General features: G+C 39.2%; 1 protein-coding gene across 2 annotated transcripts; it reads left to right on the forward strand.

The window, feature by feature from the left end:
* Positions 1–179: 179 nt before the first annotated feature.
* Positions 180–24,402, forward strand: ATG3 (autophagy related 3). Of its 2 annotated transcripts, XM_086616952.1 has the most exons (12): positions 180–280; positions 3,384–3,425; positions 6,381–6,430; positions 7,649–7,719; positions 9,512–9,619; positions 11,587–11,636; positions 13,664–13,745; positions 14,258–14,292; positions 15,065–15,220; positions 15,892–16,019; positions 22,350–22,418; positions 24,087–24,401. In XM_086616952.1, the coding sequence occupies exons 1-12, from the start codon at positions 209–211 to the stop codon at positions 24,166–24,168; spliced, it is 945 nt and encodes a 314-aa protein (XP_086473078.1). In that variant the 5' UTR covers positions 180–208; the 3' UTR covers positions 24,169–24,401. The 2 variants fall into 2 exon arrangements, with proteins under 2 accessions (XP_086473078.1, XP_086473087.1); XM_086616961.1 differs by lacking the exons at positions 13,664–13,745; positions 14,258–14,292 and having other exon boundaries at positions 24,087–24,402.
* The last annotated feature ends 54 nt before the right edge of the window (positions 24,403–24,456 follow it).

Here is a 24,456-nt window from a genome sequence, read left to right on the forward strand (position 1 = left end):
GGCGCATCACGGCTGGCTGGGCGTGGGGCGGTGGCGTGTCGTCACGTGTGCGCGACATGGAGTGGGCGTGGGCGGGAAGCGCCGGGGGAAGGGCGGCGAAATCACGTGACCGGCCGGGGGGGGGCGGTGCTGGCGGGGCGGCCGCCGCCGCGGAGCTCGTTGGGTGAGGGAGGCGGTTGTGCTCCTCGCGGGGCCCGCCGGCGGCAGCATGCAGAACGTCATCAACACGGTGAAGGGGAAGGCCCTGGAGGTGGCCGAGTACCTCACCCCCGTGCTCAAGGTGCTGGTCCGCGGGGGAGCCTGGCGGGGGGCGCGGGATGGAGCGAGGAGGCGCGCGCTCCGTGAGGCGCCGGTGCCGTTAAGGGAAGGGGGAGGGGGGACGGCCACGGAGCCGTGAGCCGCTGGGGTCGCGGGGGGCGGCCCCGGCCTCCCTGCCGGAGTGACACCCGCAGTGCGGCCGCTGCCGCCGGCGCGGGCCTTTCTCTGGCGCCCCGGCGGGGCGTGAGGGGCGCCCGCCCCGGGGGTCGCTCCTTCCGCCTTCCCGGAGGGCGGCTGCGGCTTCGCTCGTCGTGTGAGCCCCAGGAACCGTGTCGTTGCGGCGGCTTTACGCAACCGGCGGAGAGTCTCCGGAAGGTGCGGTGCTCCCTCACGCCTCCCCGGAGCCGGTGCGCTGCGCCGGGGCAGCCTTGTGGCGGCAGAGCCTTTGGCCCTCGTCCCGCTCGGGGCGGACGGGATGCAGGGAAGCAGAGGGGGAGCATTCGCCTGGGAGGTGCTGAGTGCTACCGGTCCTGCAGCTCAGGGAATAACTTATCTGTTGGCGTTTTCTATGAAGTGGCTAAACTTCAATGAATTGGGTCACTGGGAATGGAAATCCAAAGGTGCTCACGTTCTGATAGGCTTAAGCCTGGTGTCAGGAATGCGCTGCAATGATTGTTTTGGGTGAGTGCAACTTCTTCGGCTGGCATAAGGAAAAGCAGTCATATCCCCATTGTGTGAGCAGGTACAAAGTTACACAGCACAGCTTATTTCTGTGTCAGCGTTGCTATATTAGCGCAAGCCTCTGTGCACTGAAGTAACTCTGAGTAGTAGAAATGGGCTGTTTGGTTCTCGAGAGTGAATTGTACCAGTCTGCTTGTAAGGGTGGGCAGCGCACCTGTTACAATGCCTTTATTGCGTATTTAGGCCAAACAAACTGTGTTTTTCTGCATTTGTTAAACTACATCCCGTGTTCTCCCTCCTGCTTACAAATACTTGTCTATGTAAAACCCAACTTTGTACATGAACGCTTAACTGGTCAGCAGTTCTTTCAACACGGATTTTCACACTTTTCCATGCTTTTGGAAAAATACTTCTACTGTAATTGTTTATGACAGCAACCTCTCTGCCTGTGATTTTATGGTGTGAGATTTTATGGTGTGACTTTCTCTATATATATGCCTTGTACTCTACAGCTTAGATCTTTGGGCAGAAGACAGTGATGCTCAATTATTAACTGAACTTGTCCCTCTGTGTTGTATAGTATGCTCGTGCCTGGATAGCAAAACTTTCTAGAGTTGCTCACTGATATGGCATAGATGGGCTGCAGTGAAGTTGCGAAGTGGAAAGGTGAAGTAACTTGTTTACCATACTACAGTTGGTGTTGCACAGCAGGTGTAATAGTGGAGGAATTCTTGTGCCCAGGTGTTCTGGTGGGAGGAGGCAGGAGTAGAACCTCCCACAAATGAGAAGTGATAATATTGTGTGTATATGTTCCTTTTGCAAGGGGTTGAAATAAATACTTCGACTTGGTAACTTCATAAACAAGCTAGGCCTGTGTCTCTCACTAGCTTACATACCACAGAGCGTACAGAGATGAAAAAGTGAACTGTTTACCCTCAGGGAACAGAGGATGGATGTTTTTACGTATTTTCCTTATGTGATTCCAGAAACACAAGTTTGTGCACGTTGCCTACTGCTTATAGTTCATTTTGAGGTTAAGTAGTAAGTTGCCTCCACTGTGGTGTTGCATAATGTGTGTTACCAAGAATTCTCAGTTTTACAGCAATCCACATTACTAAATTAAGGTTGAGTTTCTTTGATTTCTGTTAACTAGCATAAAGTGATGTTATGGTGTTTGTACAACTGCTGTTTTGCCTGTTTTAATCTTGTTCTTAAATGTCTCTTCTTTAAAAATGGGGGAGAAAGAAAGTAATTGGTGTTGTATGAAACAAATGTACTTGTTTCATTTTACGTAGCATAGGTGATAGCGTGCACCAGGGTGAAGCATCTTGATGCAAAGTTAACTAAGTTAATAACGAAGTTATTTCTTCATTATTAACTTAGTTAACTTCGTTATTAAGTTAATAACTAAGTTAAGCAGTAGCTGTTTTTCTGTAAGGCTTTCTTAACGATTGAATAGGGTGAAGTTGTAGCCAAAAGTGAGGTACTTTTCAGTTACTGCTTTTAGTGTTGATAGAAAAAAAATCATGAGTTCTTTAGGGCAGGAAGTTATTCAGTAATTGATAATGCAAAACCTTGAAAAGTGAGCTATGCCGTGGTTGAAATTGTATTCTTTTTCAAAAGCCGTTGTTAGGCAGCTCTAATGCTGAGGCACGGTAGGTTTCCTTGATGCTTGAGGCTTTTCTGAAGAAATAATCAGAAAAGAAAGTCTGAAACAAAATACCCTTACTCTAGATTTGAGTATGCTAAAATGTTTTATCCTAAAACTTCAGAGATATTGTCTTTAATGCAAAAATACTTCGCCCTGCAGAACTAAATCATGTTGGTGCTTGTCATCTATTCTCTTCTCCATAAAAAACATGACATTATGAAAAAAATCAAAACTGTTTCCGTAGGGTACATAATGAAGGCACAGAAACGGGCATCAAAAAAGTTAATAACTGAGCCTTTCTACACTACTTTTCCTACCACAGAGAAAAGTCGGTTTGGTCATTCGTTTCATCACCTTTCTTAACTGCAGAGCCTCCTATTGATGCATTGCAGTGCTGTTCAGTGCCGAGAACAGTCCCAGAGTCCTGACTGTGAGAATCATTGGTTCCAGCTGGTTTTCTGTCTCTTACTGGCAAATGTAATACTGAGTGCCGGGGATGTTTTCTTCTTTATTGATATAATTGGCTGTAGCAAAAAAATTACTTTGTGTATGTGATCTTTTTTCACAATACCTCACATTCTGCAACAAGTAATTCCGTTGGGCCTTACGTTATAGGATGTGGCAGTAAGCTGCCTTTCAGCCCTCACAGAGGTTGCCTCCAAGGTGGTTCACAGATCTCTGTGGACAGAGCTAGTTCCAAGGCAAAAGTAGAATATATGTTTGGCTTACCAGTAAAGTGGGATACTTTGATTTGTCAGCAGTTCTCAAAATTTCTAAACTTTCTTTATTGTAGGAGTCCAAGTTTAAAGAAACTGGAGTAATTACACCTGAAGAAGTAAGTATTTAGAAACTTTTAAATATATTTTGAAAATACTAACACATTTGCTCTAAATGACCGTGTTAATCTCAAACAGTTCATATCTTTGCCAACTAATTATTGCTTTTTGAAACAATTTTCACAAAGTGGAGGTTCTAAGTGGCATTTTTATTATACAGATGAGGTAGATGAACAGAATTCCTCTTGAGATGATGCTTGGCATCTGAATGCGGGATGCTTTTTTCCTGCGTTATATTGTGAAAAGCTTGTAAGCTCATGCTGCATCAACAGCTCCATTTGTCATAGGAGTTCAAGACTAAAACAGTTTTTGAAGGGTCTTTCCCGTAAGCAACTCAAAGGGGAGCTTGTATCTTGGAAACAGTCTTTGCTTACTTCACTTTTGGTTCCTTCCAAGGCTCTGGCTCAATCATAATATATGCTTGTCCACACCAAGTATCTAATGATTTTTATTTTTTCCCTCCTCTTCTCTATAGGCTAGTTCAGACTGGTTGTATTTTAGATTGCTGCCAAACAGTTGTTTTTTAAGGAATCTGCTGCAAAGAGAAACAAACAGGGTTTTTTCCTAGAATAGTAAAAACATTGTGCAGTGCTATTTTGACTTCCCCATTCTGTTTTTTCTCATATCAAAGAGTTACTGTTCTGAAAATACATTGTCTTTACAGAGGTATAAGAAAACAGTGTTAAGCCTGTTAGGTAGGATAAAAAAAAAATGAGACAAGGGCACAAACGTGAAGATGAGATGGAAAAAGACGAAACAAGTGGTGAGGGATGCAGGTAGAAAATGTGGACAAAAGTATTTTTCCTAAGGTTAGTACCTAGTGGTTTTTTTGCCACATTGCATGGCAAGTGAGCACTCCTGCTTTCTATGATCCAGAAGAGTACCACTGAGAAAAACAGGCTTACAGTATGGTGTTCTGCTGTTCTGACAACCGTGCACATATGTGTTTGTGTATTATATATTACATATTTATAATCTATACCATACATATAACAAATATAACAGAGAAAATCCAGACAAATGTTCTACTACTGCTTAATCCCTTTTTGATCTATGGGAGAAAACTTTGCAGTAGTACTGAAAAAAAAAAGATCCTTTCTGTAGAACATAGCAAGAGCCATACTATGTTACGTTAAACAGTTTGCAGCATTTAAACACCAGTAGAGGAAGGCAAATGGTGTGTATCCTCTATATAAGGTTAGATGCTGATAGGATGAATAAATTGGATCTTTCAAAGCAGTGGTCAAAGGAAACGGTTATACAGTAAGATTAATTTTTTGGTAAATTTAGTGATAAAGCCTAAAGATGACTCATTAATCAGACTCAGCACCTACTCCCTCTTTCCATATATCTGTGTACTTCATTTACTTTCAACAAATTCCTGCCTGTCATGAGTTCTTACTAGTTCGTACCTCAGAAAGATAACACCTGTTTTAATTTTGTATGTAATTACGGACAAATCTTAAAAATCATCTTTCCAGGAGTAGAAATAAGATGTCCTAAAATTGATCTCTTGGCACTTTTACAATCTTGATTCAGGCATGAGATTTCATTAGTGCCTGAGGAATAGAAAGTGAAACCAACTAGATTAATTTTGCTGCCTAAGTAGTATTTTGGGTTTCTGCATCTCTTAGATGCATAAAGAACCCTTGACATTTTTTTCATCTGTAATAAAATATTACATTTGTGCCACAAACACTGTTCCAGTTCCTTGAACAGAGAATTTTAAATAATTCTAGAGTTTCATGTATTATTTATTATTCTATAAAGGCTAGTGAGTTTTAAGATTTCCACATGTATTGGGAGGGATTGCTGTTTTCTTTAAAGTCAAGATTTCACTTTTGCTAGAGACTTTTATTGGAAAACGGGTGAAAGAAGGCAGTCTTGCAGAGATTAAATCTGTTAATCCATATGCAATGCATGTTGTGGTGTTTTCCGCTACGCTGATACGCCTGGCTTTGGAGGCCACGAGGAGAAAATGGCTCACACTCTGCAAGCCCGTTGTGTCACGCTACAACAGCTTCTGGTCAGCTAGGAGTTATGTTGTTATAAACTGGCATCTTAAGACAAGAAAGCAACTGGAGCAATAGGCATGCACCTCGTTTTCAACAGTAACTGGTGCAAAGGCCACACAAGTTGCTGTTCTTAGGTGCAGGCTTACCTGCCTCAATTTGTGTGTACAAAAATAAGCCCAGCGGGTCAGACTTTACTGGGTGGATTTTGAGTTCATATACCAGTCTAGCATGAGATTTCAAATCATATAGTGATCATATAGCTTTGATATAAAAACCTGTGTCTCTGATATTAAGAACAAGTAGAGTGAAGATTTTTGAAAGCTACTTCTTCAGGACGAGGTTATACATAAGTTTTTCAGTGTACTAAGTACTTGGTTATCTGTATTTAGTTAACGTCAGTGGTGAACTGTCATAGTGATGGTCATTACTTAAAATTTATGCTGTTTATTCCTCCTTTGCAGTGTTCTCACTGATTCAATGATGTCAGTTTCACTTTACTTATTGCTGCAAAATTGTTTCAAACACTGAGAGAATTATTTTTTTTTTTCATTAAGCTCTTCATTGTCTTTGTAAAACTTCAAAGAGTGACAAATAAAAAGTTTCTTCATCACAAAGTAAACAATGTTATTGGGTCTGGAAACGTTTTTGCGTGTTACAAGACTGGTACCTAATACCACAGCTTTTTAAACTTCATCTGAATTTGCTGTTGCACTTAGTATACGTTTCCTTCAAAAGGCTAAATCCACTTCACCTGATTTTTCATGGTTAGCTGAGAAATGGAGTTAAAAGAAAGCACCAAACTGATATAAACAGTTATTAGTTACCTAGTTAATCTATCAAAGGAATGTGCAACTGAAATACTAAAATTGAGAAAAACTGGAGATTGTTTCCTCATGCCCTGTTTAATACTGCTTCGTTTTTTTTGTCTTGCCTTAACAGTTTGTCGCAGCTGGAGATCACTTAGTTCACCACTGTCCTACTTGGCAATGGTGAGTAAAACAGAAGAGTCACAGAAAGCTAGCATCCCTACTTGTGCTTTAATCTGTTTCCATTGGATACAACTGTACAGTTGTCTCACTTCAGAATAGTACATGGACTCTTGTAGTGGAGCTTCTGCTAGTTTTATGATGAAGCTATCTTTAAGTCAGGCAAGATTTATTTATTTATTGTTCTGTGTAGCAGTAGTCGAGATGAGGATTTGTTCGGAGATTTTTTTCTTTGTTTTCCTAAGGCTTCAGAGGCAATAAGCTGGTACATACTGTGAATGCTTCCAGTGCTTAGCTGCAGTAAAAGCATGTCTCCCTGCGCTTGTCTTGATGATTCAAAAAGCAAAGGCTATGTGCAACTGGAACTGCTAGGAAGTAGTATAAGTGGGTATATTTTAGACAAGCATTTGTTAATTAAATTTGTTCAAGCTGACACATATCAGATCACTGTGAGCAGAGCTTGCTCTTGGAAATCCCTTCTCTTTCATGTACAATAAGGGTGCAAATAAGGTGCTTCCTCACGTTTTACTGGTGTTTTGCATTATAAAACTAATCAGTTTGTGCCTAGATGGGCATTGTCTTTGCAGTTGGTATCATCATGGTTCTGACTCTTTACTGGGCCATGAAGAGCTGAAGGAAGAATTATTATGCTTGAATCATTGTTTCTTGCCTTTTGACTGTCTCCTTCAGAGAACACATGATGTTGAGTCTGGTCTGTGTGCTAGCAGTTTGGAGCAGGCTATTTGAAACATTACTCCTATTTCAAACCAAAAACCACAGAAGGTGAAAGCAATTGCTTGAGTAATGTGAGCTTGGTAAAGATTAATTGACCTCTGGTGACAATATTTCTGGAGGTCTATTTCTTGCTTTTTTCTGAAGTTACTTTCTTCAAAAGTTTGGGACTGTGTTACTGATCCTAGAAAATTTCATATAGACTAGATTATTCTGACACCCTGTCTTTGCTTGGCCATCTCAAAGTGAATTTTGAAGCAGAAAACAGTTTTGATCCAAGACACTATAGTTTAGAGGTGGCCAACCTTTTTGACTCCATACCTATATCAAAGTCTTTGTATAGGGAAGAGTAAAGTCAGAGCAAACAGATTCTGAGAATAGGTCAAGAGGAGTGTATAAAATGTTCCTGATATACCTTGAAAATAGAGTGGTTCTTTTGTTTGCAGATGGTCAAATTCTCAACCTTTTATGATGCACTTCATTTTACAGGGCTTCAGGAGAAGAACTAAAAGTCAAGGCTTATCTGCCAACAGACAAACAGTTTTTGGTAACTAAAAATGGTAAGGCTGAAGTTCAAATATAAATGCTCTTAGGACTGATAGCATGGTTGACTGCGCCGTCAGCTCTACTGATTGCCTGTATTGACAGGAGAACCAAATATCTTGCACTTTGGATGCTTTGGCTTTGTGATATTAAAGAAGTTTTACCTGTACATCTACAATCTTTTCCTTAGACAAGTTGTTAGCAGGGCTTTATACTAGTATACAGCTTCCCTCGATGAAGTGGAAATGAAGTTTAAACATTATAAACCTCCTTGTCTATCTTGTCTTTCTACTGTCCTTCAACTCAGGTGCAGTGTCTAAAAGGAAATACGTTTATTTTCCTCTTTCTTTTGGAGAACTCAGGCTATTGAATACTTCCCGAAATGTCTTTCCTGGTAACACTGATACTTCTAGTTCAGATATGTAATTAATGTCACTATCCTTGTCAATAACAATAATATAAAATACAATTTTAAATAAGATTTTTATCAGCTTCGCAGTTATGTATATGTATTACTTGTGGTGACTATGTTTTTAATGGATAAAGTGGCTAACATCTTGGCACAACCATGGGGAAATCATTTTCTCAAAAGATATGGTATCAAAATGTGTCAAAGATAATGCCAGTAGATGAGCCTTCAGTACTAAGAACAGCCTGAGGAGATTCTTTACCTGCAATGGGTTGTATTTTATACGTGGATTTCACTTGCTGGTTTTTGGAGTCTTGCAGTGTGCTATCCTGTGAAGATGCTTACAGTAGTGTTGGACAGGCTTTTCTGAGATGATCCTGATGGCTGCATGACCAAGTGGTCTACTTTGTTCCTCTTTCCCCGCCTACTTCCAGGATCCCTCATTGCTCTCATCCTTCTAGATCACATTTCAAAATAGCGTTTCCTGCTGACGGTGACACATTTGCCTACCACCTGAGAAAAATTTGTGGGCTATGGATGAGGCTGGGAGTCATCCTACAGACCTCATTTTGGAAGTCTCTGGAGGAAGTCTTCTCTTCACTGTGGCTTTCATGCCTCCCTTCTCCCTTTCTGAAAGGTCTAGAAGCAATTTGCAAATTCTACATTTCATGCAACAGGATTTTTTTCTTCTCCACGTTAATAGAAAAGGAGCATTTTTTACATATTCCTTGTATATGATGTTGGAAAATGTCATCTTGCCTTAATCACATCTATGTTCTTTCTTTGACTGTTTTCTGAGAACTTCGTATAAGTCTGTACTTGAATGGCTCTGTAATGCAGATGACTGAATTTGTTCGAAATAGCACAAATTCTAACCTCTCCTAAACTTTTAGATGTTAATTTATAATTAAACATAACTAATATATCCCATAAATAACTGATGCAAACTTTTAGCAGAATTGTAAAGACACATCAGTTCAGTAAACTGATGCTAATCCAGGCAAGGTTGTACATAGGCTAAGAGTTGTTTAGCAATGTGAAGAAAACTAATAGCTTGTTTCCAGTTTTTAGCAAATGGGTCGGCAGTCCAAGGAGACATGAGAAGGTAATTCTTTTCTAATCCTTAAGAGTTTGGATGAAAGTGCTCTAATGGGTAACAGAAGAATGAACTTTCAAGGCCACTGCAAGTGTTGTACTGTACATGAAATACAATATCTGGTACAGCACATCAACATATTTTAAGTTCATGGTTTTGCATTTGAAATATAGCTTTAGGATTCCTTAAGTAAAGGTATATGAGAGACCTCTACATTTCAGAATGCTTTGTAGGATAATTTCTTGCTCTAGTCTGGTTTTGTATAGGAATGGCTGCATCCATCTTGTTTTGCAATTTTTTACAGTGCCGTGCTACAAAAGGTGTAAGCAGATGGAGTACTCGGATGAGCAGGAAGCAATTATAGAAGAAGATGATGGTGATGGGGGATGGGTAGACACCTTTCACAATGCAGGTATTCAAAGTCTTGCTTCAGATTTTGTGTTTAGTAATCTGAAAGATTTTCAGTTTCAACTCTTAGAAAGTATAATAGATGACTGTGTACTGGAATCTAATCTGGAAGAAATAGGTTACGTTGCCAGCTACCCTGTTTGATTGGTATATGACTGCTCAGGTGTTTAACTGTATGCCTGAAACAGGCTACTTTTTTAAACTGTTTCAATATTCTCTAATAATTATTGAAGTTCTAGGAAGTTATTTTTAAAAATGAGCTGTGTAGTGGCTCATTCCTTAGTTAGGAGATCCTGTGAAGAGAAGAGCCGGTTCGAATTATTTGTTTGAAGCATATGCAAATTTCTCTTTTTTAGTAAGATTGCGTGTGAAGCTCGTTGAGAGCTTCATCTTAATTATGAAATCAGCTGACTAAATTATTTCAGTGTTTGCCATTCTGTGGAGTTGTTGGATTGAGCTAAGAGGGGGAATCATTAGAAAATAGCTATTATCTTAGTATCTGAGGTCATTGGGGGAAGGGGGCAGCACTAAAAGAAAGAAAATACTGTTGAATACAGGTGAGTGTGAGATGATCGTTTTTTGCACCAAGTCCTTAGATGAGCTTGTGTTCATGTAGAAGTCTAAAAATTACTGCTTACATGAATCTGTCTCATTAGCTTTTCTAGCACAGCCTCTTATAAATCCTTTCTCTCTTTTCTGAGAATTGGCAATTTTATTCATTTTAGTGTGTTTCTTCATGTTCTGTCATGAGTCAATAAAACTCTTTCAGTCATGTTTTCTCCGCCATTTCCAAACCTAGAAAGTACTTCGCTGAGTTTTTACTTTCTTTGGTGTAAATTTTGCTGTAATGTGGAAGAAGTTCTCTAAATAGTTCAAGCAGACTGGGGAGGAAAAGAGTAGGAGAAAATGCCTTTTATTTCTGTAGAGATACATTTTTTCATCACTGGCAATTCTTAAACGTATCTCAGTTCATAATTGAACACCCCACACCAAAGAAATCGTTTGACATAGCTTTGTCATATCCTTGAATTAAGGATGCATTCTCCATCCCTGCTGTAGATAGACTCCTCTGCCAAATTTTTCTTTTTAGGGTTGACTGGTTTGGGCACCATGCTGTGGTAGCACTAAGACTCTGACTAGACCTGGCGAGGTCTCCAAACACTGTCAAAGGAGATAAAAGAAATCTGTTTCCACCCATCTGTATAGATGTCCTTTATAACACCATTTTTTCTGATAGGAAAAAATGTGAGTGATCACACAGCCACTTTGTTTCCGAGTAGCATTCAACTGGCATTCCTTTTCTTCAAACAGTTCTTTCTCATGCCCAGTTACTTGATTCCAGGTTCATTCTCTTTTATGATGTAACTTATTTTCAGCTGAAGAGTTAATTAGATAAATGTACTGTGTCAAAGCAGATTCTTGTCATGTATCCCGAAGAGTACTGGGTGAGAGCTGCAGTAAAACTAGAAAACTAATGGAGAGGACCTCAAGAGTTGATACTGCTGTGATTTGAGATGTTTTTTACCGCCACTTTGTCTCAGCGAAAAGCATTGGGCGTTCTGCTACATTATGCACCTTGCTTTCAAGATGCTCAGAAATACTCATACATGCATGCCTTGCTCATGAAGTTGAGTTCAACCATTGTAACGTGAATGCCTATCCTGAACTCGCTTTTTTGCAAAGACCCCTTAAAAAAAAAAAAATCCAGATTACTTTGCAGTGTTCCACCAACAAAATTTGCATGATGTGCAAGAGCTGTGCTGTTTTACTCCATGTTACTGGGGTGGTTTGTTTATGGATGTCCAGCACCAAGCATGCTGCCAATACCATATAAACAGCCCTTCAAATATCAAAATAGTTGAGATGTAACTTGGAAATATCATATGCTGTTTTCTTTGCGACCTGTTTCTGTGCTGTTCTGTAATGAAGAAACAAGCTTTTTTTAACGCAAACTTCTTGTTCAATTAACAGGTATAGTGGGTGTAACAGAAGCAGTTAAGGAGATCACGCTAGACTGTAAGGTATTTGTTTCTAAATTTTCCTCTTGCTTTGTTACAGGACCTAAAGGTAATAGAAGTCTTACCTGCAGCAATCTAGTGCTGCCTGTGAAAGATGAAAATATGCTTTGTCACTAGGTGTGTTGCAGATATACATTGACCTTCAGAGCTGATAATTTTAGCCTAAGCATGTGCATCTCCTTATTTTATGTGTTTACTGAGGCAGTGTTCTTTTTGGAATATCTTTAGCCAGTGTGCTCTTGTGCCAGGCTTCTACAAACTGAAGATGAAATTCTGTTTACAGTGATACTGCACCTTTGTGTCTGAAGAAACTAATGTTTGGAGATCCAGTGTAAAGAAACTTTTCTATAGAAAAATAATCTAGAGATGTAAAGTATTTCTTTGTAATCCTCAACTACTGCAAGTAGAGTTTTGACACATTTGGTCCTGTTTGGTGGGCTTTCACTCTCAAGTTTAGAAGTACTAAAACTGTTTAAATCTATACATCTTATAAAGTCATTAGTTTCTGCATGTTTCCAAAAAGTCGCTCTGCAGCAGGAGCCAAATTGTTGTTAGTTAAGTTAAGCCAACTAAACTTAGCCTTAAGTTGTCAGGAAACTGAGAACAGTTAGAAGTACTTGAAATGTAAATGTGTCAGCTAACATGTTTTAAGAAATGTGGATAAAGTCGTGGAGACGCAAAGATCAGTTGATTGTTAAAGTGGAGTTCTGTCTGTGTGCTCTGAGAGTTTAAGTCATCCAAGCACAAAGCTTTGAATTCTAAAAATTGAGACGAAAGAGAATGGGCTGCCACATGCTACTGCACAATTGTAAACAGCTCAAAATGCCGTTGATATGATGGACTGTGAAATACATGCGTTTCACATGAGACTGTGCTGAACATAGTAAAAATACTGCTTTTTCACAAGTCATTAGCATAAGGGTGGAAGAAACACTCTAAGGAATAACTAAAGGTGATCACTATTTCTGTGAAACACAATAATTGTAGAATATTTTTGTGATTCATAACTGCTACTGTGTGTTATGAATTGGATTTCACTTCCAATATAATGTATGTGGAAAAACTTGCTTGTTGTACAGTACTTCATTTCTTGGACCACAAGCCCAATCCAGAAGGACAACTCTCTTTCTGCTAATGTTCTGTTTGCCAAAGCACTTCACAACTTAGTTTCTTACTGGTTTTGGTGTTTGTTTTTTGGTTTTGTTTTTCTTTTATTAATGAGTAAGCCAGCAAACTGATGCTTACAATTAGAGCAGTTTCTAATTGTAATCATTATTTGGAGTATTCTCTTAAAATCTTCTCAAAACCTGTATAAATCAAGACATCCTCCTTCGGAATTTTACTGGAGTTGTCTGTTGGGTTCAAATGCTGCGCATAGGACCACAATGCCCAAAAGAAAAAGTTGGCTGAGGGCTTGTGCGGTATTCTTTTCTATTGGACTGTGCTTCTTCAGACAATATCAAAATGTGTTGCCTTTTGGGACTCTTGTGTTTTAAAAACAGTTATGGAACTGGACAACGCTCTTAGTCATATGATTTAGTTTTAGGTAGTCCTGCAAGGAGCAGGGAGTTGGACTCGATCATCCTCATGGGTCCCTTCTAACTTGAGATATTCTATGGTAACTACTGCACAGTTGGCTGTGGGTTAGGACATACAAAATCTTAACCTACGTGTTTAGTCATAGCTGTTTAGTCATTGCCTTTCTTTGAGATATGTGGATTTTTGAAAAGAAATTATGGGTGGTTTCACACCATGTTTATTCTTCTTTGTTTAGGAATTAAATCATTCCAGATTACAAAGTCAATGGAGAAGCTTTTAGCAGATTTTTAATGTCATACTAGGATTTCGAAACTAAGATTGATTAATAAGCAAATATTTGAGTTCAGTATAGTCCTCCTTAATATTGCAGAAATTATTTTTCTGGTTTACTGTGTGTATTAACTGGACTTAGACCTTAAAATTTGCTGGGACTGTTAGGCTGTGTGGATGCAGCAGCCTTTAAAGCAGTGTTTTCAATTTAACTTCTAAAGGATAATATAAAAATACCAGAATGTTCAGCATCTTGTGAAGATGATGAGGAGGAAGATGAAGGAGAAGCTGCAGACATGGAAGGTATTTCCTTAAATTGGGTGGGACATGCTTTATTTCAGGCCTTTAACTAAAGCAGTACACTGTAAGAAAACAGTGCCCATTCTTTTCATGGAATGCATGCTGAAAAATTCAGCAGGCATATGCTCTTTATCATCTTTGTATGGTCTTACTGATGCATGTTTACTGTAACTCGTGTGCCGAGACCTGTGTGAATTTTAGTGCCTGGGAAATTAATTAAACAGATCCAAGCACGTGTAAATTAGGGATTTAGCACAGCTTCCTTCCTGCTTCATACCTATGCTTAAACTCAGTCTGCCTACTCAAAACCACTTAAGGATTGCTCATCATGTATTTACTGTAGTCTTGGTCAAATTTGTATTAAAAAAGGTATATCCTGGTTTAGGGATTGGGAAGTCTACCTGAATAAAACATCTTTAGATACATGTAGATTGTTTTAAAGGAGTTGTTAATGAATGAGAAATATGATGACTAGCTACAAGCTGAACACAGAATTTTATGGGTCTTCTTTTCAGAGTATGAAGAAAGTGGGCTATTGGAGACAGATGATGTGAGTGAACAGTTCTCTATCTTGTCTGTTACAATGCTTATCACCAATATGAGCACAAGCAAAGTAAAAATAATGATAAGAAATGACTGACATAACAAGTTTGTTGAGAGCAGCGGGATTACTGAGCCTGGTTTCCTATGGATTTGTCTCCTCTCAACCTGCTGCAGTAACCTTATCTTTTAGGTCCTCACAGGTTTTGATCACAGTAATTTTGCTTTTTTTTTTGCTGATCCTTTTCACTCTGCTTACAGTGCTGTAATCACAAGAGGTAAAAAAATGCAGTGGTTGTTCTTCATGCTTACATGTGGAGGATGAGTAGCTTATAAGTTCAATACGTTACACTGATGCACCAAACTGTCATGAGAGAAAACAGGAGGCATCGTTATTTGTGGTACTCTGCTAAGGTCTTCATGAGCCTGCATCAACTGAGCACTCTGCCTTCTGAATTTCATTGGAATTGTCTCTTGAGTTCAAAAGTTATTAGTGAAAGCAGGGAGAGGGATGTCACAATGTAGTTGCATGTTTCCTTAAGAAATTGGACCTTTTTCAAAGAATAAAAAACCCACCAAAAATAAAACTAAATACCATTTGGTGGGAGAGAAACTGATACTCCTAATTTAAAGATAAAAACTAACTCCCAAAGTTTATGGGTTTTTTAATGCTAACTTAAGAACATTAGTTCAGTTTTACACCTTTACGTAACTGCTTAGGATGAGAAAGGAGGGAACCCAAACAAGACTATACTAATGTTGTCATTTTTACTTTGAACCAGGCAACGCTTGACACAAGACAGATTGTAGAAGCTAACAAAGCTAAAGTTGATGTTGGAGGGGAAGATGCTATTCTACAGACTAGAACTTACGACCTCTACATCACATATGACAAATACTACCAGACTCCAAGGCTCTGGTTATTTGGATATGATGAGGTATAACTATGTTGGATTTTTTCCCACTTCTGTGAAATTAGACTCACTGTGTCAAATAGCAAGGCTATTTTGTTGCTTATTCACAGTAGAAATTTAGAGGAAAAAATGGTGAGAAAACCATTATGCAGTCAGAGTTGCAGACAGGACTTAAAGTACTTGCAGGAAGTAGGAACAATTTCACTGAAAATTGTGCTTGATAGCCGAGCACATTTGGAAGGAAGGAAATCATGTTCTTTCATTTGAGTGTCTGTTAGCTCTGTCGAGCTAGTAATAACCCCAGTAAACTTAGTCAAGTAAGCAAGTATGTGTTTTCAGGATCTTCAGAGGGAGAGGATTAGATAAATCACTCTTCCCTTTAATGACTAAGTTTTTGGAGTTAAAGTTGGTTAGGGATTACAGCTCAAATGTCTAGATGGGGACCTAGATGGTACTCAAATACATTGACTTTACAGTTCACCTGGTATATTAAAAAAACCAAAAATTTGTGCAATACTATTTCTACACCATATGGATTTTAAGACACTGTTCTTTCAGTGCGCCTTCAGAACTGTTGTATATTAGATGCTTTTAATTTATGATGCTTCATCTGTTAATGATGTTAGAATCTTTTGCTCGTTCTCAGCAATTTTTTTTAGTAATGCTTTTGTCCTCACATCCTTTTTCCTATTTAGCAACGACAGCCTTTAACAGTAGAGCACATGTATGAAGATATTAGTCAAGATCATGTCAAGAAAACGGTGACCATTGAAAACCATCCTCATCTCCCTCCACCTCCCATGTGCTCAGTTCATCCCTGCAGGTAAGTCTTTCTGGTCGGATTCAGCATGCAGACACAAGGCCTTTCAGTGGTCTTGTTAAGTATTTGGTTCAGGTTTTCTGCACGTATTTCCACATTTGGCTTCCACAGTGGTTTGTTAGCTTCAGAGAAGATATTGGTGATTCTCTGAAGCCATTCTAGTGCTTACTGCCACAAGTGTAACTGTCTGCAGTCAGAGCTGTCTTGTCTCTGCTCCTTGCTTTTCCTCCCCTTCCCTGCTGACCCCAGAAGATGGCAGACTACTAGAACTCTATGAGGGAAAGTTCTCCTATACTTTCATTTGCTGCTTTTTTGGGAGGGTAAAAGTATAATATATACTTTGGGAGCAGAAAAAACTATTTGAACATGAAATAACTATTTCTTATTTTGTAATAACTACCTTCTGCTCCCCTAGAAGTCCTTGAAATTTTACACTGATAAATAGAGGTCCTGTAATTGCTACACTGAAATATTTGAACACCAGTGCAAAACACACTTGTGTGTTTAGGGTTTTCCTGTTGCATTTTCTGCGTTTCTCACCCAAGGCTAGGGAGTCTGTAGTTCAACTAGCTGCACAGATATTTTTTTTTCTGGGTCTTCGAAATGTGCCTTTTGTCTTAGATACAGGCTCTAACATCCTTTTAGGTGTCTTACTGAGACAGAGCCAATATCTTAACCAGTGTAACTGCTCAGCTTCTTGATAGTAGGAAGTTCTTAGAGATATGAGTTTGGGTTTTTATCTCATTTTAAAAAAAGAGACACCCTTTGTAGTCTTGCATGTATTTTTTTTTTTTTTAAAGTCCAGATTGCCCTTTTAAGTCTTGTAATTTCTTTTGATTTAAACACTTCTGGGATCTATAACACTAGCTGAGGTGTCAAATAATCAGCTGCTTGTTGACAAGCTTGTGGTAGTTTTTGCAGACTCAAGACATTTTCTGGTTTAGGAATTATTTGATCATAAGATTAGTCTTGGTAAGCGTATACCGTTCTTTAGAGAGATAGCAAGGGAGCTTTACAACAAGTAGTTTATGGCTACTTTTGATCTTATTATGAGGATGTATATTCACATGCTTTGTAAATCTGTATCTCATATTTCTTCTAGTTCATACTTCTTTAACTACTGCTTTACAACAGTCTTTGCTTTCACCAAGCAGTCAGGCTTATAGCGGACAATATTGAGCAGAGAAGCCATTGTACAACTGGGAAGTAGTTTTTTCCCCAGTTTACCTGTCTTGTAGAAAATTTTCAAGTGGTAAGTTTACTGTTGGTCTTTAAATCCTCAGGTTTAAGTCTACACTAACAGACCTGTGAAAATGTCAGTCTAGGTGCTCAAGAGTAGTACAGGAAGCAGAACTTAGAAAACTGCTAGGAGAAGAATAAAGAATAGAACAAGAAACAGCACAAGGCCTCTATAATCTCTGCGACCACCCACATGTCAAATACTGGTAGTACAGCTCTGGTCATCTGTTCTGTGAAATGAAGGAAGACTAAAACTGGAAAAGATACGGAGGGGTTGTCCGGGATAACTGAGGTTATGAAGCTCTTTCCCATGAGAAATGGTTGAATAACTTGGGACCCTTGAGCTTTGGAAAAGGCAGCTGAGGAGGGAGTTATGATTTCGGGGACCTTCATCATGAATGGCACAGAAGGCGAAATAATAGGTTTTCAGTTTGTTTTTTTTTTCTAATGGTAAAACTGGTAGCATTGAATGTTCTTGACCGCTGGCATGTTCAAAGCCACAAAAAGGATTGAACTCTGCACACAGCACCTAATTAAACCAAATATTTATTTAAGCAATATTATGTTAATGACAGAAAAATTTGTCAAGAGTTGATAAAAGTGAAGTTATCAGAATGCTCCAGAATTAGAAAGTTCCTAAGTTGCATACTGCTGGAAACTAGTAGTATTTTGGGGGAAGCATTACTAGCTGCTTGCTCTGGCTTCTTTGTTGAGCATGTGCTATAAGATAATGAGCAGGATGATGTAGACCTTTGGTTTGATCCAGTAAGGTATTGTTGTACCTTATATGAACATACTGGTCTCAGTATGTAAACCTGTCAGTGACTTTGACCGTCTTATTGTTTGCTGTCTGCAGGGCTTTGGATGAAAAAATGGGTGCAGCTTCTTGTGCAACTAATGTTTTTGAAGGATTGTGCGGTGGGATGAATGTGGGAAGGCTTAACAGATTGACTAGGAAGATGATTAATAAAAGAAAAGGAGGAAAAAAAGCCTGAAGCCAAGGCTTCATTTAATAGTTGCTGGAAACCTTGCTACTCAGTTGGTTGGGAAGAAGCTCCTGTTGATGCAGGCTGGGAGGACGCTCTCAGAAGAAACAAAGATGACCAGATACTTCGGCATGACAGCCCTCACTGACTAGGTAGACCTGTGGGTTTTGTACTGGGCTGTGGCTGCAATGTAATCTGCCTGATTCTGCGGAGTAAGAACCAGTTTAATGCTAGTCTGTGACTTTGGATTGAGAGTCTTCATAGATGAGCTCTGTGTGCATGTTTCACTTCTTCCTGTGAAGCCAGTGAAGTCCCAGTGCCTTTGTTATGTAACCCACATCTACGCTCGAAGAAATGGTTTGCGTCATGGCACTTGTTCCAATCGGTCTTTTAAGTGTGAAAGCGATGATTGATGTCACAGGGAGACAGACTTGCTGGTAGTCTCAAATGTGGAAGAAGCTGTCTAGTCCTTCTCAAAAAGCCATCTAGTTGACCGGCAACTGCTTAACATGGGAAAGGTCATCTTGAGACTGAATAAAGAGGCTAACAGCATATCTAAAATGGAGGGTTTAAGTATGGTATCTTACTCTTTGAAGTGAGGTGTTCTGTTTTTGAAACTGGTGTGGCTAACAGCTAACAAGGTCTGGGCCTCTGAGATGAAAAATAATAGCCAAAAATACTATTTTGTTCTTAATGTAGCTGGGAAGTACCAGTGTTTAGCTAGCTCTGCTGCTGCGGGTTCCCTGCACGTTACAAGAATTGTGTAACGTAGGGTATTCGGGTGGTCCGAAACTTGCGTGGCGGTTTCTCGTGACGTGTATATCCCTGTGCCATGCGTCAGAGAAAGGAAAGAAACGGCAGTCTGGTGCTGCTGTCAGCTGCTTGAGAGCGCTTCTATTTTGAGTAGTTGGTTCAAACTGTTCATCTTGCAGCTCTGCTCCAAGTTGTATTTCTTGTCAGCATTTTTATGGGACTGAGAGGAACATAGTCAACTTCCTCATTAATTGCTGCCAACTGCTTTAATCGCAATTCTCAACTTTTTTATGTGGGTGTTAACGAAGGGGCTACCAAACTAGTTAACTACTGAATACATTTACAGTTAGATCTGAATTATTTGCACTAATTCCAAGGGCTTTTTTTTTCTCTATTTCAGAATAAATGGTGATGGGCTTCTGTACTCTTTCCTTCTTATGTACTCTATAAATATCTGCAAGGAGTTGACTAGAGGCACCTGCAAGGATCAGTGAATTTGTAGATCTTGAGGTTAACTGACTATTGCAGATTCGGAATGTTTCTCCTAATGATGACATTTGTGGGTTTTCCACACCTATCTTATCATGTGTGAGCAGTTACAGATACTGAATCAAATTAATAGGTAATTTTTTTCTTGAGAGTACACTGTCATAAAAAGTCTTGCATTTTGCCCTCTGTTGTGGAAGTTTATATTTTCCCATATGCTGAAAGCCCGGTGGAAGGCCTGCAAGGGAGGTGGGGGGGATTTAATAATTTCTGGTTTGTTTGGGTTTTTTTTTTTTCCACCATAGGTCAGGAAGGCTTTTATTTTTCACTTTTACTTTCTGATAGTATATATTTTCCTTACAGCAGATACTCATACAATGTCAGTATGTCAGCTGTGCTGAATTCCAATGTGAAGTTAATAACAAATATTTTGACTGACATTTTTGCTCAATTGCAAAGCCGGAAAGGAGTTCTCCAGCTGGAAAACAAACGTTCCTGATGAGACCATAAAGGGTCATGTAATCAGTCTAAGAAATCACCTTCTTTCAACTTATTTTTAACCCCTTAATGTATGCTCTTAACTCTGTATATCTCTATTTTCCATAGGAATAGGAGTATTTGTGACTTGAAATATGAATAGTAACTCATTTATATTACTTGAACCACCTCAAGAGTTGGTTGATACACTGGAAAGTAAATTAGGTGATTTTTAGTAGATGTTTTAAATGCCTGATCTGTTTGATAGCTCAGGTGATCTACAAACAGGCCCTGGAACAAGCACTGGTGAGCATGTAGTGTATTTAGTCATCTTGAGTTAAGAGTTACTTCTGGGAGACTTTTATTCAGAAGTGGGAAAAAAAAAAAAAGGTGTTTCCAGATAGCATGATATTTTGGATTACGTTTCTCCCAAAGTTATCTTACTGCTTTCCATTGGGGGGTATACATACTTCATACTAATTCCTCAAAATTTTGTTATAGAAGGAAATTGAAAACAGGAACCAAACTTTTAAAAGTTTATAAAGCACCTGCAAAGCTTTTCATAAGTAACTGTATGACAGTAAGAATGACCAGTACTGTGGCCACTGTGGAACTGCAGATATCTAACTAGTCCTTATAAAACAGAAAAGAGCAAATGTCATTAAGGTGCATGAAGTTAGGCGGTTATTCTGTTAAAGACTTCTAATTGCTGTATACTGACCTATGTTCTGTGCCAGTACAAAAAATAGTCCACTGTTACGGAGGAGGTCAGAGCATTAGTTTTGACAGTGGCCAGGTTCCTGTATAGAAGCAACTGGCCTTGGCACCTGATATGGCATGTGCTCTGCAGGGGCATCATGAGGATCCAGAATTGGAATCAACCGTGAGGGTTAGCTGATTTGCAAAGACCAACAGCACAGCAAATGACAAATGCTGACCTTTGGTATTTCCCCAGACTTGCATGTTCCTGTTTACAGTGTGTCTTGGTAACTTTGCAACAGCTTCCTTCCTTGTGTGTGCAGTCTCTGGCAGCATGATTAACTTTGGAGATAACTACTAAATGCCAGTTACTGGCCAGCTATTTAGATTTGCATAAAGGTATCAAAGCGTGGTCAGAAGGTTATGCAAACTCGGCTTACCACTACTCCTTGTCCTCAGTAAGCACACAGATTGTTTCAGGATGGGCATTTTAAACTGCTGCTGGTAATTAGCTTGCGGTGTTGTATAGGTGGATGTCCATAGCCCTATGTGACCTCACTGATAAAGATTGCGTACACAATCATGAATTTAAAACGAAGCTGAAGTATAAATGTGAGATGAGGTATACAACCTGGGAGTTTGTGTTAAAAATACATAAATAAGACATAAATTAACCATACAGTAGTTCTCGCCTCTGATTTCATATGTTCTTTGTCCCCTGGTTTATAGAGTATAAGAACTATCCCCAACATAAGACCGTCACTTCTGAATTGTAACTGGTCATGAAAAGATTTGAAGTCTTCATTGTTGAAGATAATCAAAACCAGACCCGACAAGGTTCTGAACAATCTGTTCTGGTTTACTGCTCATTGACCAAGGAGGGTTGGACTAGATGGTGACCTTAGCTATTCTGTGACTGTTATATTCCCAGGATCAGCTTTGTACAGAGTAGGTCTGATATGTCACTGATGACCTAATGTCAAAATACAGTGACCCAAGGAAATTTTGTCCTCCCCTGTAGTGCTGTACAGTAACAGAGTCACAAGAGAGAAGCAGCCAGCTTAGCAACTGTTGATCTGTCACAGAACGCAGGTTACCAGTGTAGCTAGAGAAAGTTTCTATACCCTAACTTGGTCCGAGAGCAACAGTTCTGAATTTCTGCAGGGTCAGTTTAGCCTGCCTTTCCTAGGAAACTATGAATTGTATAAGTGTTCAGTGTCTTGTAAGTTCTAGAAATTTAAGAGTGCAGCAGAGGCAGCTAAAAAAGTTGCAGCAATTTCTAGGCATCTTTTTCAGGCACCATCTAGGAACTTCTGGTGGCTTGCTGCTGGTGAGGATTACCTTCTGGGGACTTACCTGGTGGCTTCTGTGGCATTTAGCAATAACAATTACACTAGTAACAAGCAATATGTATTGACTGTCATTGACTCAGTCTATGCTGTAGCATAGAATGTCATTCTTTCCTTGGTGAATGTAAGGAGCTGGCAAATAATGTTACATTCATCACTTTAATATTAAACTTTCCATTATTGTTGTGATTTTTTTTTCCTTAGTAAACTGAAAGCTTCCCCTTGTTGTTTCTGAAGCTAACAGTCCAAAACTATTTAATTTGCATAAAACCTAATATTTTTCAGATTAAGAGGGAGTTACTTTTTCCTTAAAATATTTTCACGGTTTCTGATCTGTTTTTCAGGCACGCAGAAGTGATGAAGAAAATAATTGAGACTGTTGCAGAAGGTGGAGGAGAACTTGGAGTTCACATGTATCCTTTTTTTGTTACTACACAATATTCTTAGAAGGTTTTTTTTCAGCGTAAGGAGCTGTTACCTCAAAGTTCCTGAACTGGAATGCAACTGTGTGTGACAGGAGTAAACAACTGTTTGTGGTAGCGCTTACTGGAGTTCTGGGATGAACTCCTTTGTGCATACAAACTCTGCTAATCAGTTGTTGGGGGTGGGGGGAAGGGTGGCAGGAGCCGCGAGGAACGTAGGTAGGATTGAAGGGACAGGATTGAGCCCTTGTTTGTAGGGGTGTGAAGGAGGTAGCTGTGAGTATGAAACTGAGAGCCCAGTGGAGGAGGAGGAGGCTGGAGGTTCATAAACTCTGGCCAGAGCGTAATCACTCCTCTTGGTATAGCAACTTCTGTATTAGATTTAAATCTGAGATTCATCTCTGAAAGATGTAGAGGTCCCGTTACTGTGCATGTGAGGAATATCTTGGTAAAACATTCAGCTGACAAAAAAGCAGTGAAAACTACTGAAACAGTTCTGCCATCAGTATCAAATGCCTCACAATTAGGATTTTCTTTTAGCAAGGTGACTGGTCTTAGTTATGCTCTGTAGTAATTCATACTGAAGTAACCTTGATGTTAGAAGCAAATGTGTCCTTTCAAAATAGAGGTTTGTTCTAACTGCTTTTGCTGCTGTGAGGCAAGCAAGGGAGGTTACTGAGCAGCTGTAGGCCCTGGATCAGTAAAATTCTCATTCACTGTGTGAGTTCAGACTTGCTCAATTTGTAGAGCAAGCAACTGAAACTGAACTGGAAAGTAACTCTTCTGGCAAGGCAGTTCAAGTCTTCTACTCCTCAATAGTTAGAAAGAGCTTATTGGCAAGAATTTGACTATGTTTTTTCCTATTGCTAAACAAATTGAGGGTTTTTTAACAGACAATTTCTTCCCTCATCATATAGTTTTTGTTTGTCAAGAAATGGTCCGTGAGACTGACATGCCAAAATAGTAGGTTTTACTTATATCCAGTATCAATGTAACTTAATTATCAGTTGAAAGTAGTGATTTATTTTGATTTTTCAGTTCACTATCTACCTCAGTCCCAGGTGAACACTTTACTTTATAATTATCCAGTATACCCCAGACTGCAGATTCAGGCCCAACATGCATTTGAAGGCGATATACACAAGGGAGACAAAGAAGGTCTCAGCTACAAAGGCAGACTTCTCAGTTTAGCAAAGCTAATCTCTCTACTTTCACTCATCAACAGGAAGGAGCTCTTTCAAAGGATAGTTCAGAACAGGAACCTATTTCTTTTCCTGAGCCACTGCAGCACTCAGGGAGGAGCCTGCTTTCGTAGCTAGGGATTAGCCTTGCTAGGTACAATTCGCTTTGGCATTTGTTAATAACAAATATTAAATATGTAAATCGGATTGTAAAGGTTTGTGTGGTGTTTGTAAGACTTATTGAAAATAACTCCTAGTTCCCTGCTTTAACTTGCACCAGGAAGGGCTGTACGTTTGGGCAAGGATCAGATGTCATTACCAGAGTTCTGCTGTATTAGTTTCCCAGTCTCAAACTGTAAAATTGCTATGTTATTTTCCTACTAGTGAGAAATACTGCTGAGCAGACCATTGAATGTGACTTCTGCTTTGTTTTACAGGATTTCTAGCTATTGCACGTTTTCCTTAATGAGAAACTCAGGTACCTTCTTATTTTCTTGAAATTTGTACAGGCAGTCATTCCAACGATAGAATATGACTACACGAGGCACTTTACGATGTAACTAAAATAAGAGATGTCCTCCTTTAATTATCAAATCTTTTTTTAAATAACCCATCCATATGACTTATGCAACATTATACACAATTTCTGTAACTAACCTTTTATCGAGTTGATGCATTAAAATAAAATGTTCCATTACCAGCCTTTTTAATAAAAATCTTTGTGTGTAATATAAATAAATCACTTTCATTCCTATACAGACACTGCATAAGAGGTGGGATTTTTTTTCTTTGTAATTCCTTCAATTTCCTTTCAACAGAAGACTATTTTTGTCTATATTGGAAGCTAA

The sequence above is a fragment of the Tauraco erythrolophus genome, chromosome 1 (assembly GCF_009769465.1).
Source record: "Tauraco erythrolophus isolate bTauEry1 chromosome 1, bTauEry1.pri, whole genome shotgun sequence".
NCBI classification, from domain to species: domain Eukaryota; kingdom Metazoa; phylum Chordata; class Aves; order Musophagiformes; family Musophagidae; genus Tauraco; species Tauraco erythrolophus.